General features: G+C 37.1%; 1 protein-coding gene across 1 annotated transcript in view; it reads left to right on the plus strand.

Moving 5' to 3' along the window:
• LOC126192219 (uncharacterized) overlaps nt 1-16232 on the plus strand; it is a 433600-nt gene extending 417368 nt beyond the window's left edge. The window contains exons 8-9 of the mRNA XM_049932587.1: nt 8270-8476; nt 12915-16232. Of these exons, the coding sequence (XP_049788544.1) occupies nt 8270-8476; nt 12915-13783 (1076 nt within the window). The 3' untranslated portion in view covers nt 13784-16232. The remainder of the gene's footprint in view (nt 1-8269; nt 8477-12914) is intronic.
• The last annotated feature ends 298 nt before the right edge of the window (nt 16233-16530 follow it).

Genomic DNA, 16530 nt, shown 5'->3' on the forward strand with positions numbered 1-16530 from the left:
AGTTTAATAAGTCACAGCTGCAAAATACTAACGCGAATTCTTTACAGACGAATGGAAAAACTGGTAGAAGCGGACCTCGGGGAAGATCAGTTTGGATTCCATAGAAATGTTGGAACACGTGAGGCAATACTAACCTTACGACTTATCTTAGAAGAAAGATTAAGGACTTTGTAGACTTAGAGAAAGCTTTTGACAACGTTAACTGGAATACTCTCTTTCAAATTCTGAAGGTGGCAGGGGTAAAATACAGGGAGCGAAAGGCTATTTACAATTTGTACAGAAACCAGATGGCAGTTATAAGAGTCGAGGGGCATGAAAGGGAAGCAGTGGTTGGGAAAGGAGTGAGACAGGGTTGTAGCCTCTCCCCGATGTTATTCAATCTGTATATTAAGCAAGCAGTAAAGGAAACAAAAGAAAAATTTGGAGTAGGTATTAAAATTCATGGAGAAGAAGTAAAAACTTTGAGGTTCGCCGATGACACTGTAATTCTGTCAGAGACAGCAAAGGACTTGGAAGAGCAGTTGAATGGAATGGACAGTGTCTTGAAAGGAGGATATAAGATGAACATCAACAAAAGCAAAACGAGGATAATGGAATGTAGTCAAATTAAATCGGGTGATGCTGAGGGGATTAGATTAGGAAATGAGACACTTAAAGTAGTAAAGGAGTTTTGCTATTTAGGGAGTAAAATAACTGATGATGGTCGAAGTAGAGAGGATATAAAATGTAGACTGGCAATGGCAAGGAAATCGTTTCTGAAGATGAGAAATTTGTTAACATCGAGTATAGATTTAAGTGTCAGGAAGTCGTTTCTGAAAGTATTTGTATGGAGTGTAGCCATGTATGGAAGTGAAACATGGACGATAACCAGTTTGGACAAGAAGAGAATAGAAGCTTTCAAAATGTGGTGCTACAGAAGAATGCTGAAGATAAGGTGGGTAGATCACGTAACTAATGAGGAGGTATTGAATAGGATTGGGGAGAAGAGAAGTTTGTGGCACAACTTGACTAGAAGAAGGGATCGGTTGGTAGGGCATCTTTTGAGGCATCAAGGGATCACAAATTTAGCATTGGAGGGCAGCGTGGAGGGTAAAAATCGTAGAGGGAGACCAAGAGATCAATACACTAAGCAGATTCAGAAGGATGTAGGTTGCAGTAGGTACTGGGAGATGAAGAAGCTTGCACAGGATAGAGTAGCATGGAGAGCTGCATCAAACCAGTCTCAGGACTGAAGACCACAACAACAACAACAACTGATACCCCTAGGTACACAAAAAGGGTGAGATTGCTGTTGCAGAAGCAGCGAAAAAAGCATGCCAAATTTAAAATAATGCCAGATCCCCAAGATTGGCAAAGTTTAGCAGAAGTTCAAAATACAGCGCGTACTTCACTGTGAGATACTTTTAATAATTTCCACAACAAAACTCTGTCTCGAAATCTGGTAGAAAACCCAAAGAGATTCTGGTCATACATAAAGCACACCAGTGGCAAGACACAATCAATACCTTCACTGTCCGATAACAATGGTGAAGTCACTGATAACAGTGCCACTAAAGCAGAGTTATTAAACACGGTTTTCCGAAACTCCTTCAACAAAGAAGATGAAGTAAATATTCCTGAGTTCCAGTCAAGAACAACTGCCAAGGTGAGAAACATAAAAGTAGATATCCTGGAGCAGCTTAAATCACTTAATGAAGGCAAGGCTTCTGGTCCAGACTGTATACCAGTTAGGTTCCTCTCAGAGTATGCTGATACAATAATTCCATATTTAGCAATTATATACAACTGCTCACTCCTAGAAAGATCTGTACCTAAAGACTGGAAAATTGCTTGAGTCACAAAAATACCCAAAAAGGGAAGTAGGAGTAATCCATTGAATTACAGGCCCATACCAATAATGTTGATTTGCAGTAGGGTTTTGGAACATATGCTGTATCCGAACATTATGAAGTACCTCAAAGAAAATGATTTATTGACACATAGTCAGCATGGATTCAGACAATATCATTTGTGCAAAACACAACTAGCTTTTTATACTCAGGAAGTAATGAGTGCTATCAACAGGGGATGTAAAATTGATTCCATATTTTTAGATTTCAGAAGGCTTTTGACACTGCTCCTCACAAGCATCTTCTAACCAAACTGTGTGCCTATGGAATATCACCCCAGTTGTGTGACTGTATTCATGATTTCCTGTCAGAAAGGTCACAGTGTGTAGTAATAGATTGAAAGTCATCAAGTAAAACTGAAGTAATATCCAGCATTCCCCAAGGAAGTGCTATAGGCCTTCTGTTGTTCCTGATCTATATTAATAACATAGGAGACAATCTGAGCACCCCTCTTAGATTGTTTACAGATGATTCTGTCATTTACCATCTTGTGAAGTCATCAGATGACCAAAACGAATTGAAAAATGATTTAAGTAAGATATCTGTATGATGCAAAAAGTGGCAGTTGATCCTGAATAAAGAAAAGTGTGCAGTTGTTCACATGAATACTAAAAGAAATCTGCTAAATTTCGATTATGCGATAAGTCACACAAACCTGAAGGCTGTAAATTCAACTAAATACTTAGGTATTACAATTACAAGTAACCTAAATTGGAACGATCACATAGATAGTGTTGTGGGTGGAACAAACCAAAGACTGCTATTCATTGGCAGAACACTTAAAAGGTGCAACAAGTCTGTTAAAGAGACTGCTTACACCACGCTTGTCCACCCTGTTCTGGAGTACTGCTGTGCGCTGTGGGATCTGCATCGGGTGGGACTGACAGATGAAATTGAAAAAGTTCAAAGAAGGGCAGGTCATTTTGTATTATTGTGAAATAGGGGTGATAGTGCCACAGACGTGATACATGAATTGGAGTGGCAATCATTAAAACAAAGGCATTTGTCATTGCGATGGGACCTTCTCATGAAGTTTCAATCACCAGTTTTCTCCTTCAACTCCTTAAACATTCTGTTGGCACCCACCTACATAGGGAGAAATCAGGGCCCGCACAGAAAAAATTAAGTGCTCACTTTTCCTGTGTGCTGTTCGAGAGTGGAACAGTAGAGAGACAGCTTGAGGGTGGTTCATTGAACACTCTGCCAGGCACTTTATTGTGAATAGCAGAGTAATCACATAGATATAGATGTAGATTTATCTGGAAAATAAACCTGATAGTCTCAATTTTCATAATGAAACACATATTGGAATATGCCTTACCTGTGATTTATTGATGGTCCTTGATAGCTAATCATTGAATGTGCATTGTCTTGCTGTAATATTGTTTTATAACAAGTTTTTAAAAATGGACACAACACAGTGTTTGGTTAACTTGACTGGTTTTCAGTTTTGAGAACACACTAAACAGTTTGTCTATAAGATTTCATATACATTGTTAATCACAGATCATACTTCCAATAAATGCTCCCCAAAGACCTTCATATTTAGAACTATACATATTGGACTTGCTGTGCTGGTACTGCGAACGGCTGAAAGCAAGGGGAAACTACAGCCGTAATTTATTTTTCCTGAGGGCATGCAGCTTTGCTGTACAGTTAAATGATAATGGTGTCCTCTTGGATAAAATATTCCTGAGGTAAAATAGTCTCCCATTCGGATGTCCGGGCGGGGACTACTCAGGAGGACATCGTTATTAGGAGAAAGAAAACTGGCATTCTACGAATTGGAGCATGGAATGTCAGATCCATTAATCGGGCAGGTAGGTTAGAAAATTTAGAAAGGGAAATGGATAGGTTAAAATTACATATAGTGGGAATTAGTGAAGTTCAGTGGCAGGAGGAACAAGACTTTTGGTCAGGTGAATACAGGGTTATAAATAAAAAATCAAATAGGGGTAATGCAATAGTAGGTTTAATAATGAATAAAAAAATAGGAGTGCAGGTAAGCTACTACATACAGCATAGTGAAAACATTATTATATCCAACATAGACACAAAGCCCATGCCTACTACAGTAGTACAAGTTTATATGACAACTAGCCCTGCACATGACTAAGAAATTGATGATATGTATGATGAAATAAAAGAAATTATTCAGATAGTGAAGGGAGACGAAAATTTAATAGTCATGGGTGAATGGAATTTGGTAGCAGGAAAAGGAAGGGAAGCAAATGTAGTAGGTGAATATGGAATGGGGGTAAGGAATGAAAGAGGAAGCCGCCTGGTAGAATTTTGCACAGAGCATAACTTAATCATAGCTAACACTTGGTTCAAGAATCATGAAAGAAGGTTGTATACATGGAAGAAGCCTGGAGATAGTGGAAGGTATCAGACAGATTATATAATGGTAAGACAGAGATTTAGGGACCAGGTTCTGAATTGTAAGACATTTCCAGGGGCAGATGTGGACTCTGACCACAATCTATTGGTTATGGACTGTATATTAAAACTGAAGAAACCGCAAAAAGTTGGGAATTTAACGAGATGGGACCTGGATAAACTGACTAAACCAGAGGTTGTACAGAGTTTCAGGAAGAGCATAAGGGAACAATTGACAGGAATGGGGGAAAGAATTACAGTAGAAGAAGAATTGGTAGTTCTGAGGGATGAAGTAGTGAAGGCAGCAGAGGATCAAGTAGGTAAAAAGATGAGGGTTAGTAGAAATCTTTGGGCAATAGAAGAAATATTGAATTTAATTGATGAAAGGAGAAAATATAAAAATGCAGTAAATGAAGCAGGCAAAAAGGAATACAAACGTCTCAAAAATGAGATCGACAGGAACTGCAAAATGGCTAAGCAGGGATGGTTAGAGGACAAATGTAAGGATGTAGAGGCTTATCTCACTAGGGGTAAGATAGATACTGCCTACAGGAAAATTAAAGAGACCTTTGGAGAAAAGTGAACCACTTGCATGAATATCAAGAGCTCAGATGTAAACCCAGCTCTAAGCAAAGAAGGCAAAGCAGAAAGGTGGAAGGAGTATATAGAGGGTCTATACAAGGGCGATGTACTTGAGGACAATATTATGGAAATGGAAGAGGATGTAGATGAAGATAAAATGGGAGATATGATACTGCGTGAAGAGTTTGACAGAGCACTGAAAGACCTGAGTCAAAACAAGGCCCCTGGAGTAGACAACGTTCCATTAGAACTACTGATGGCCTTGGGAGAGCCAGTCCTGACAAAACTCTACCATCTGGTGAGCAAGATGTATGAGACAGGCAAAATACCCTCAGACTTCAAGAAGAATATAATAATTCCAATCCCAAAGAAAGCAGGTGTTGAAAGATGTGAAAATTACCGAACTACCAGTTTAATACGTCACAGTTGCAAAATACCAACGCAAATTCTTTACAGACAAATGGAAAAACTGGTAGAAGCTGACCTCGGGGAAGATCAGTTCGGATTCCATAGAAATATTGGAACACGTAAGGCAATACTGACCCTACGACTTATCTTAGAAGATAGATTAAGGAAAGTCAAACCTACATTTCTAGTATTTGTAGACTTAGAGTTAGCTTTTCACAATGTTGACTGGAATACTCTCTTTCAAATTCTAAAGGCGGCAGGGGTAAAATACAGGGAGCGAAAGGTTATTTACAATTTGTACAGAAACCAGATGGGAGTTACAAGAGTCAAGGTACATGAAAGGGAAGCAGTGGTTGGGAAGGGAGTGAGACAGGGTTGTACCCTCTCCCTGATGTTATTCAATCTGTATATAGAGCAAGCAGTAAAGAAAACAAAAGAAAAATTTGGAGTAGGTATTAAAATCCATGGAGAAGAAATAAAAACTTTGAGGTTCACTGATGACATTGTAATTCTGTCAGAGACAGCAAAGGACTTGGAAGAGCAGTTGAATGGAATGGACAGTGTCTTGAAAGGTGGATGTAAGATGAACATCAACAAAAGCAAAATGAGGATAATGGAATATAGTCAAATTAAGTCAGATGATGCTGAGGGAATTAGATTAGGAAATGAGACACTTAAAGTAGTAAAGGAGTTTTGCTATTTTGGGAGCAAAATAACTGATGATGGTCGAAGTAGAGAGGATATAAAATGTAGACTGGCAATGGCAAGGAAAGTGTTTCTGAAGAAGAATTTGTTAACATTGAGTATAGATTTAAGTGTCAGGAAGTCGTTTCTGAAAGTATTTGTATGGAGTGTAACCATGTATGGAAGTGAAACATGGACAATAAATAGTTTGGACAAGAAGAGAATAGAAGCTTTCGAAATCTGGTGCTACAGAAGAATGCTGAAGATTAGATGGGTAGAGCACATAACTAATGAAGAGGTATTGAATAGGATTGGGGAGAAGATGAGTTTGTGGCACAACTTGACAAGAAGAAGGGACCAGTTGGTAGGACATGTTCTGAGGCATCATGGGATCACCAATTTGGTACTGGAGGGCAGCGTGATAGATTCAGAAGGATGTAGGTTGCAGCAGGTACTGGGAGATGAAGAAGCTTGCACAGGATAGAATAGCATGGAGAGCTGCATCAAACTAGTCTCAGGACTGAAGACCACAACAACAACAACATATTGGTGATAGCTTTTTACACATGGATGCTATTCTGTCTAAACAAATCTTCCTAACAATTTGCCAGGTTGTCCAGCTTTCCTTGCCAGTCAGATCTTCAATCTGCTGCTTTTTGTCTGTCATTTTCTGCTATTGTGAGGGTGCACAACTTCACACTAAAATTTAAAGCATTTATAATTATTGCACTTCACTAACACAATATTTTGTTATTCTAGGCAGGAACTGTGCTGTGGTATGATGTTAGAACATCATATGTGACTTCACATAAAACTCGTATTTGATTCATCAGCTGCATGACAATGAACTGCAATGTGATTTGATATGACATCCATTTGTCAACAACAACATCAAACCTAGAACTACAACAAAAAATTTGTGTAGCACCAATTGTCATGACTGAAAGGTTATCAAGATGCAACAACAATGTTTCCACAAATATTATTTATTTATTTATTTACATAGTTTACACCCACATTGGAGCACTAAAATCAAACATAACACAACAGAGTCTACAATGATTAAGTTTAGGTCTTAGCAGGCAGCAATTTCTTCATTTCCCAAAATTTCTTTATTTGCCGTGATCTGCAGAAATGACATACTTCTTCCGTTCCGATGGTTTGAATTTCATCCATGTGTATTTGTTCTTCACAAGCAGTTTCTCTTCTCTGTGTTGAATTTAGTGTGTGGTGATGTTCAGTTCATCCAGAACACTTTGTACTTCTTTAAGCCAGTTGTTTTTGGTTTTTCTGTTCCAGAAGTAGTCAAAAAGTTGCTTCAGGATTATTGTATTTGGTAGGCGAGATATGTGGCTGAAAAATGCCATCCTTTTCTGCATTGTATCAATAATGGATTCACTTTCTTTATTCACTACTGAACTGGGCAAAAGTCTCCACTGTCCATTTACTTGATGTTTCTTACTGATAATTGTTCAGAGTATTCTTCTATCAACATTCTGCAATTTGTCAGTGGTTGCTTGAGTATTTAGTCTGAATAGTGTTTCACTTGCATATGTTGCTTCCGGTTTAACGATGGAGGAGTAATGTTGAAATTTATCATTTATTGAGTGAGATCATTTTTTGCAGGTGGTTCTCTGCACTTGCTGAAGTTTTAATGTTCTACTATCTATTGATGCTCTTTCATTAACATTCCAGCTAATAATCTCACCAAGATATTTAAACTTCCACAAATAACTGAAAATAGAATTCAGAATTTCTGCTTTTACTTTGCCATCATCTTTTCACCATTCCTGATGATGATGGTGGTGCTGGTAACCTAATTATTATAGTGTTTAGTTGTTTAGTTTTGCAACATCTCTTTATTTTGGCATTGTTCGCTGTAATGTAATGTAATGATAGAGGGTGGAGATAAACAAGGAAAAAAGCTACAGGAGAAAACTACTCTTGTTGAGTGACACTTTGTTGTTTGATTCTGTTGGATTAAACTCTTCTTTGCTATAATTATGAACGTAGTTCTATGCATGTCTCAGTTAATAAACATTCCCACAAAAGCAGAAAGCTCTGGAGTGCACATTTATTTTTAATATCATGTTTTATTTTATTTTCTATTACCAGATTTAATTTCAGCAACAATTATATGACATCTGACTGGTGCATGGAAATATTTCATGTACAAATAGAATGATATAACTGTTAATTATTGTTGATGAAATTGCATTCATGCTATGTTTATGCCAGTAAGGTAACTAATTAGAAAGTTACAATTAATGTAAATTACTTTCATTTCCAAATGTATTACTTCATGAAAAAGCTGCTGAATGTTGCAGAAAGATGTCTCTCAGATGGCCATGAGTATCGGCATGGAGCAGTGGTACCCGGTGGAACTAGGTGCTCTACGTGTGCGTGTTACTTTGGCGAAATTCTTTGCCAGTTATCACCAGCAGCAGCATGCCCTCCTCCTCCACCAGGCTGCCGTACTACACCAACAGCAACTCATCTTGATCTTAATACATGTTGCCCTAGGGTACTTTGTGGTGAGTATTAAAAATGCAAAATTTCAATCTCTCTTCTTATATGCAAGAAAGGGAACCATCAATTACACCCATATTGGTAGCATTTTAAATAAAGGATAATTAATTGAAACCCTCAGCTGCTGACAGGTGTTGTTGACATACCTCGATGGGGAACTCTGAAAATGTGTGCCCTGACCGGGACTTGAACCCGAGATCTCCTGCTTACATGGCAGATGCTCTATTTGTCTGAGCCACCGAGGACACAGAGGAATAACGTGACTGCAGGGACTTATCCCTTGCACGCATCCCGTGAGACCTACATTTCCAACTGTCCACAGTCTACATACGTAATGTACCTAATAGATATTTGCCCATCCACTCATTACTCGCACACACTAAGGTGATGATTCACATAAGAGTTTGGGCAACCTGTGCCCATTTGCACAGATGAAGGTCAATGGCTGGGTAGCCTTTAAATATGTATATAAAGATAGTAACTGTTCTCGAAAGAACAGATACCATTGATGACATTTTCAGCTGTCCCCATCGAGGTATATCAACAACACCTGTCGGCAGCTGAGGGTTTCAATTAATTATTTATTGTAGAGAAGCTGCACGGTCATCAATGGTATCCATTCTTTCGAGAACAGTTACTATCTTCATATATATAGTTACAGGCTACCCAGCCATTGACCTTTATCTGTGCGAATGCGCACAGGTTGCCCAAACTCTTAAGGGAATCGTCACCTTAGTGTGCGCGAGTAATGAGTGGATGGACAAATATCTACTAGGTACATTACGTAGTGAATTGTGGACAGTTGGGAATGTAGGTCTCACAGGAGGCGTGCAAAGGATAAGTCACTGCAGTAACACTATTCATCTGTGTCCTCGGTGACTCAGATAGATAGAGCGTCTGCCAAGTAAGCAGGAGATCCCGGGTTCAAGTCCCGATCAGGGCACATATTTTCAGCTGTCCCCATCGAGGTATATCAACAACACCCGTCAGCACCTGCGGGTTTCAATTATTATCATTTATTCTAGAGAAGCTGCATGGTCAATAATGGTATCTGTTCTTTCGATAACAGTTACTATCTTCATATATGCATTTTAAATAGATAGTTTTTTCTCACAGTGTTATGGGGGTCAATTTGTCTAGTCTTACTACAAGATGACCAGACCCTATCTACATCTCCATCTATACTCCACAAACTACTGTAAAGTGTATGGCAAAGATCACATCCCATTGCACCAGTTACTAGGGTTTCTTTCCATTCCATTCAAATATGGAGCGTGGGAAGAATGACTGTTTAAATACCTCAGCATGTGCTGCAGTTAACCTAATCTTGTCCTCAAGATTCCTACAGAAGCGGTACACATTGGGTGGATTATATTCTTAGAGACATCATTGAAAAATGGTTCCTGAAACTTTGTAAATAGTGTTTCTCAGTAGAGTTCACATCTATCGTCAAGAGTCTGCCAGTTCAGTTTCTTCAGCATCTCTGTGACATTGTCATGGGTTCCACCCATTTGAGCAATATTCTAAGATGGGTTGTATGAATGGTTTTCAAGAAATTGCCTTTGTAGGCTTATTGCATTTCCCCAGTATTCTACCAGTAAACTGAAGTCTGCCACCTGTATTACCCTGACTGAGCCTATGTGATCATTCGATTTTGTATACATCCATGTCTTTGCATGAATTAACTGATTCCAGTGGGATCAACTGGTGTTATAGTCACTGGACACATCACCTATATCTCATGATGTAAACCAGCAGTTACACCTTTTAAGTATTCTTCTGTAGGTTTATTCCTGGTGGTTCTTATACCATCTCTCATGGAGTTTTTCATGTTCATATATGGGGTATTTTAGGTGTATTGACAAATGCTTTTTGGCAGTAGTTACGACATTTTGTATATGCTTTCCTATCCTTTACATCTTAAATCTTCATGTTTTTAGTTTTCACTTTCGAGTATAGTAGCCTAGGACAGCCCCCCCCCCCTGCCCCCCCCCCCCCCCCCAGCTGTTTAATATGTCTGTTTTTCACTGTACTTACAGATAATCTGATGATACCCTACCTGGGTGAAATGCATCATTTTTGAGCCAATAAAGAGCATCGTTCAACCTTGGACTGTCTTTTAATATTGATCAAAATAAAGTAATGAAGGTCAATGGCTGATAATCAAATTCCTGGATGTCTCCAATGCAGAGGCCAAGTCCTGACAATGGTGAAGGCAGGCATTGGTGGCTCTGTTGATTGGTACCGGCTCTGTTGATTGGTACCTGATGTGGCACACCATCACACAAAGCAAGGGTTCCTATTGTGGCTCTGATTGTGGAACTCCAGATGCAGTCCATACTCAGCAACAGAATGCATCTCTGAGCAACTTTGCTCACCTTAAATACCCAGGTCACGCAGAGATACTAGAGAAACTACTTGCACTGCCACCTGATGGCCTAGGCAGTGTGCACAGTTGAACTCTGTATGTTGCTAATGTAACCCATTCAAGATTAGATCACTTGATATACCATTGCTTCGAGAAAGGCTGCTGATCTACAGGGTGTAAAGCCCATACACAGCACAGCATTGATTTGTGGATATATTTTTCATTTCCCATTTTCTTTGCCTGTTTAATAACTTTGTAGTAGGTCTTACTGTATTCTTTGATATAATTTTGCATTTCTAATGATATTTTTTTGTTTTTTATACGAATGTAGAAATCTTTTCCTTGCACTGGAGATTTTTATCCCCTTAGTAATCAAACTTTTGTTTCTCATTGGTTTTAATTTACCCTGCTTTAGTGGGAAGACTATGTCAAAATTGTACTTATATGATCCATGAAAGTTATCAAACGTTCTATTTACATCTGTTTCATTGAACACTTCATCCCATGTTTCTCAGCTTAACATGTTGCAAAAGTTTGCTATATTCCCATCACTGAAATCCCTGCACTCAATTATTTTAATGGGAGATATGATAACAAGGCAGCCTCATCATCACTGTATCCCATCTTAACTTTGACAATACGACATACAAGTAACAAGCACATTTATCTTTAAAACTAATAAAACTGTATGATTCCTCTGAGTCAATATTGAAATTACAGACTCAATTTCTTTTACTTGTTTTGAGGTTACAATAACAAAGCTTTAAAAACTTTAACTTATAAGGCTACAAGGGAATTAACAGTGTGTTCTACCATCTGTAGCACTGTCCTTCACACTGTGCAGCTGAGATGAGATTTACCAGGACTTTGGGAATTTGTCTGTATTGGCAACTGTTTCAAAAAAGGCAAGCAAGATTGGTTGTGAGGTACATAAACATTGAATAGCTAAATTTCTTTTCTTTTCTGTTTTAAAAAAGAACCTTTGGATACGGGCTATTTTCACAAGAGTATATAGCTAAGGAAGAATGTATATGTTTCTTGTATGTGTGTGTATCTTCTATTATATTGTATTATAACTGCTTATATGTCTGTCTATCAACTAAGCTCTTACACATTCACCAATGCAAAAATAAATGTAGTTCAGCTATTAAGAAAGACACAATGACAGGAACAAAACTGTCATTTAAGTACTCTCACAAGCACACATAGGCAATAATTCAGAGAAAAATAATTTTCTTCGGAATATATTTTTTTAATAGCTGCTAGAAATTTTCTTTTTTCAATACAGTATTTTTTTTGTGTACAAGAAGATCTTCTATTCTTTTGATCTCTTCTGCTCTCTTCACTTTTCTGTCATTTCTTAAAGAGGCAGTTACAGTGGTTTGGGCTCAAAAAGATTTTGTATCAGAAATTATCCCTACATTTCTAGGTTCTTGATATTTGAAGGTTTCATGGCAAAAAGCTTGAGTGATTGCAGATTGTTATTACTGATCTGTATCATTTTATTGCTCATATGGAGAAACATTATTACAATGGTCTCATGATGTTGGTTATATAAATTTTAACTAGTTTTACAGTAAATTTATGATAGTTACTTTTTAAGACCTTTGAAACCAAATTCATAATTAAAATGAATGCTTACTGATTTCAGTTCCTTGCACACTACAGCTTTGTTTTTTCCTAGTCAAAGGCCAATTTCCAAAGAACTTTCATCTTGCCACAGTGGTCCTGCCTTCCACTGCCAAGAGCTCATGGCTGTAAAGTTCTCTTGCAATTACTGACTAAACAATAATAAATGAATTCATGCACACAGGCTTGTACATTACAAACATTTATGTGCAGAAATATACAGTCTATTCAGTGAGGAATTGATTAATTTTAGACTTAAGATCTCAGTGTTTTTTAATTATGATTTTTTATGTTAAGCTAACACATCCTTTAGTTATCTGTGTTGTTTACTAGGAGAGACAAATTAAGTGAATGTTTGCAGCTTGAGAGCAAGGTGGTAAGAGTATGAACAAAGTCTCAATTTTATTGGTGTCTTCACTCTTTGATACTATTTGTAATACTTGCAGGTGATATGAGTTCGCCAACAACAGCTGTAGACATACCACAGCTACCTGCACCCCCCATAAAACCAAATATCATACCAGGAGTGACACGGAAGCCTGTAACTGTGGCATCTGGTGTTGTGACACCTGACCCATTTCGTGATGTTATTCGTACGGAACCAGCACCTGATCTACCGGCCCTCATTGGTGATATGATGTTACTTGACCTACGCACATCTACAACTCCAATGCCAATTATTACCAGTGAGGCTCCTGCAACTGATAAATCATCAGAGCAGCATGAAACATCAAGTCCAAGAAGTAACATCACTCTTGAAAAATTACCTTTTCTATTAACAGGTCCTGGCCCAGTTAATGATAGCTCGAAAAATGACACAGAAATGAAAGATGAAGATGATTCATCTCATTTATTTGATAGTGTCTTGCAGTTTCTCTTCCCTGTTGATTCACCTAATGTTTCAACAAAGATGTCTCCAAACATGTTTAACACTTCAAAGCCTCCATCACTGATTACAATAAGTAAAAACCACAGTAATATAAATACTATGAATTTAAATAATTTACATAATGTCAGTGACTCATCAGAAATGTCAGCTGTTTTCATTACTGATTCTAGTACCCACAAAAGAGAAAAAAATGAAAATGATAAAGACATGTTAACAACATTACCAAATGGATCACTAACAACTACTGACCAGCCACAAATACTGTCTGCAGACCCAGGTGCTGCCTCAGGTTTGCTGAAACTGGCTGGGTGCAATATCTATGGACGCATGTATCGTGTTGGTCGTATTATTTCTGAACTCTCAGGTCCTTGTCTGGAGTGCATGTGCACTGAAGTAGGGGTTCAATGCAGACCACTTGACTGCTGACATAACGTCTTTCTTTAGTGTCAGTGTAAAGCAGCATGAGACTTATGACAGCAGGTGCACAAGGACTACACATTATAATGTTCACTCAGATGGGCTCACTACTGTGTGTTACTGTGCACATGATTTTGAATATTTTATCTGTAAATTTAGTATAAGAGTTTCATGTAGATAAACAAATACTTATGAGGAGAGAGATTCCAGAATTGCAAATAAACTATAGTTGCACTACATATCTGCAGAAGTTCCATTTTTTTTACTTGCTTAGAAATTTCTTACATTATAGCATCTTACATTAATATAGCATAATATGTGTTACAAAAACATTGAGAGGTAACACATTTGCTCACATCTGCAACTTTTTAAAAATGTCATTAAGGCTCTAGCATTCATAACATATTTGTGGCAAAATAAAAGTATTAACAATAATTTTACAATATTCAGTACTTTTTAAGTAATCTGTATTTGAGCCTAAAGTATGAAAATCGTCAAATCTTGATTTGTTTTTGCGATAAGTGAGTCCACTGAGAACATTTTTGTAGTCATGTCATATAATGACATATGCTAATTTATTTTTTAATATATGTGCATTCACAGTCCTGCATTTCATTCAAGAAAGAGCTTTTATATTTGTTGCATTTTAGCATTTTAGTGAAAATTTGTTAGATAAAAGTCTGCACATTTCGTCTGGCCTAGTATTTACAAACAGTTAAAAGAGCATTTCACTTTGTAAAGAAGCCCATTCAGCAAGGGAAAGAAATGCATCTTTTTATGTGAATATACATGCACCTCATATTTTCCACCATTGACAGGCCTCACCCACCGAATTTACTTGTATGCAGGAAATGTGATTACAGTATTACCTCAGTCCAGTTATAGCTATTTGAGATAAAAAAATCTTGTCACTAACCATAATAACACCATCAGTTCTTGCCACAGCATTCTTATCATTCCTTCATACCATGAAAATTGTGTAATCTGTTTAGTAAACTACTATATCACACATGTACAAATAACAAAAAGACCTTCTTTCATCAAGACTGTAACATTTTTATGATACTGTGTTTAAACTTTTATTTAAATTATAATATGTAGATATTAAGTTCTTCCAGTCTTTTGAGAATGTGTCCACTTTGCTTTGTTATAAAAGGAATTGAGATGTTCAAACCAATCCAAATTTTTTTATGTAATCTTTAAATATAGTAAGGAAAGTTCTGGCAAAATGTAAATACTTTAGGAATAAAGGAGACCACTCACCAAATACCATAAGATTGAGTCAAACACACACCAAAGAGGAAGAATACTTGCTAGCATTTGGAAAAAATCCTTTGTTGAGTTAGAGTACAACACACACACATACACACACACACACACACACACACACACACACACACACACACCACACCACACACCAGTACCCTATGTTCTTCTGACTGGACACTCGGTCAGCACAATGTTGGTGCACCGATGTGCATGCCTGTGTGTGTGTGTGTGTGTGTGCGTGTGTGTGTGTGTGAGAGAGAGAGAGAGAGAGAGAGAGAGAGAGAGAGATTTGTACTACAAAGGATTTATTCTGAATGCTAGCAAGTTTTGTTTTTACTTTGTGTGTGCCCGTAGACAGCTCAAGGCACGTGCTATTCAATGAGTGGACTCCTTTACTCCTAAAGTATTTACTTAATCTATAATATTTATGGAATATATAATTTAATTTTTTCAAAATCACTGGAACTGAATGTAGTTTTATGTTCCTCTTTTAGCTTAACTAAGCAACACATTTGTTCAAAATGTTCTCTTGGTGACATTTAGCTCATTATATTTTTTAAAATAAAATGTGTTGGCAATGAATAACATTATGGCTGGTTATTTATTTGCATGAGTATTGTAAAGTAATTTATATGTGAGATAATGTGATAATATTATTATTATTTAGGTTTCTAAAGTAGAATATCAGATTATGCATTTCATATAGCACTGTGGGCATATTTTGCTGTAATATTTAAATATCCAAAGTGTTACTTAGTGATAAACTTATATTTATCATGAAGAGGTGATAAAAGGTGCCAAACAGAGGCTTTAATTAATTATACAGAATAAATGGAGAACTCTCAAAGGAAGTTCTTGGTTTTGTGTTTCCATGTTGTATTGTTGATTTTTGTTACATCATTTTTTAATGCTTTTTGGTGTGTGTGTAGACTTATTAAATAGTAAAAATTGCAAGTAGTTAATTCTTAAAGTGAGTGCTGTGACAGGTTAGGCACTTTAGTAAAATAAAGCAATAGTTTATGGAGAAATGTCATTCATTGGTGCAAATTAACTATTTGCAACTCTGACCATCATAATTATTAGTTCTGTAAGACCCTCCATAGTAAAAGAAGAGGAAGAAAAAGCTTTTAAAAATAATATGCACACTTGAGATTAATTGCATAATAGTGTATTCTTAATATATTTATGATTTTTGGATGATGATTGTTCAAATTATAACAAAAAATAAACTGAGTGAAAAAACTGATAGTAACAAAAATGAATCCTAAACATTTATTTTTCATACACCCAACTCTTAATGCACGCTCAGGTCCTTGTCTGATAGTGTTATTCCATAATGTTTTATGGTGTGCTCTTACTTTCTGTTTACCAAGTCTTTAATTTGCTGTTATTTCTTGTTGTTTCTTGTAACATACTATAACTAAAGGATTACATCGAAGCAAACTCTTTGCTGCCTGTGAAGAGACTGCCGTTTCCTTCCTTTAGAA

This window comes from Schistocerca nitens, chromosome 1 (genome assembly GCF_023898315.1).
Source record: "Schistocerca nitens isolate TAMUIC-IGC-003100 chromosome 1, iqSchNite1.1, whole genome shotgun sequence".
NCBI classification, from domain to species: Eukaryota; Metazoa; Arthropoda; class Insecta; order Orthoptera; family Acrididae; genus Schistocerca; species Schistocerca nitens.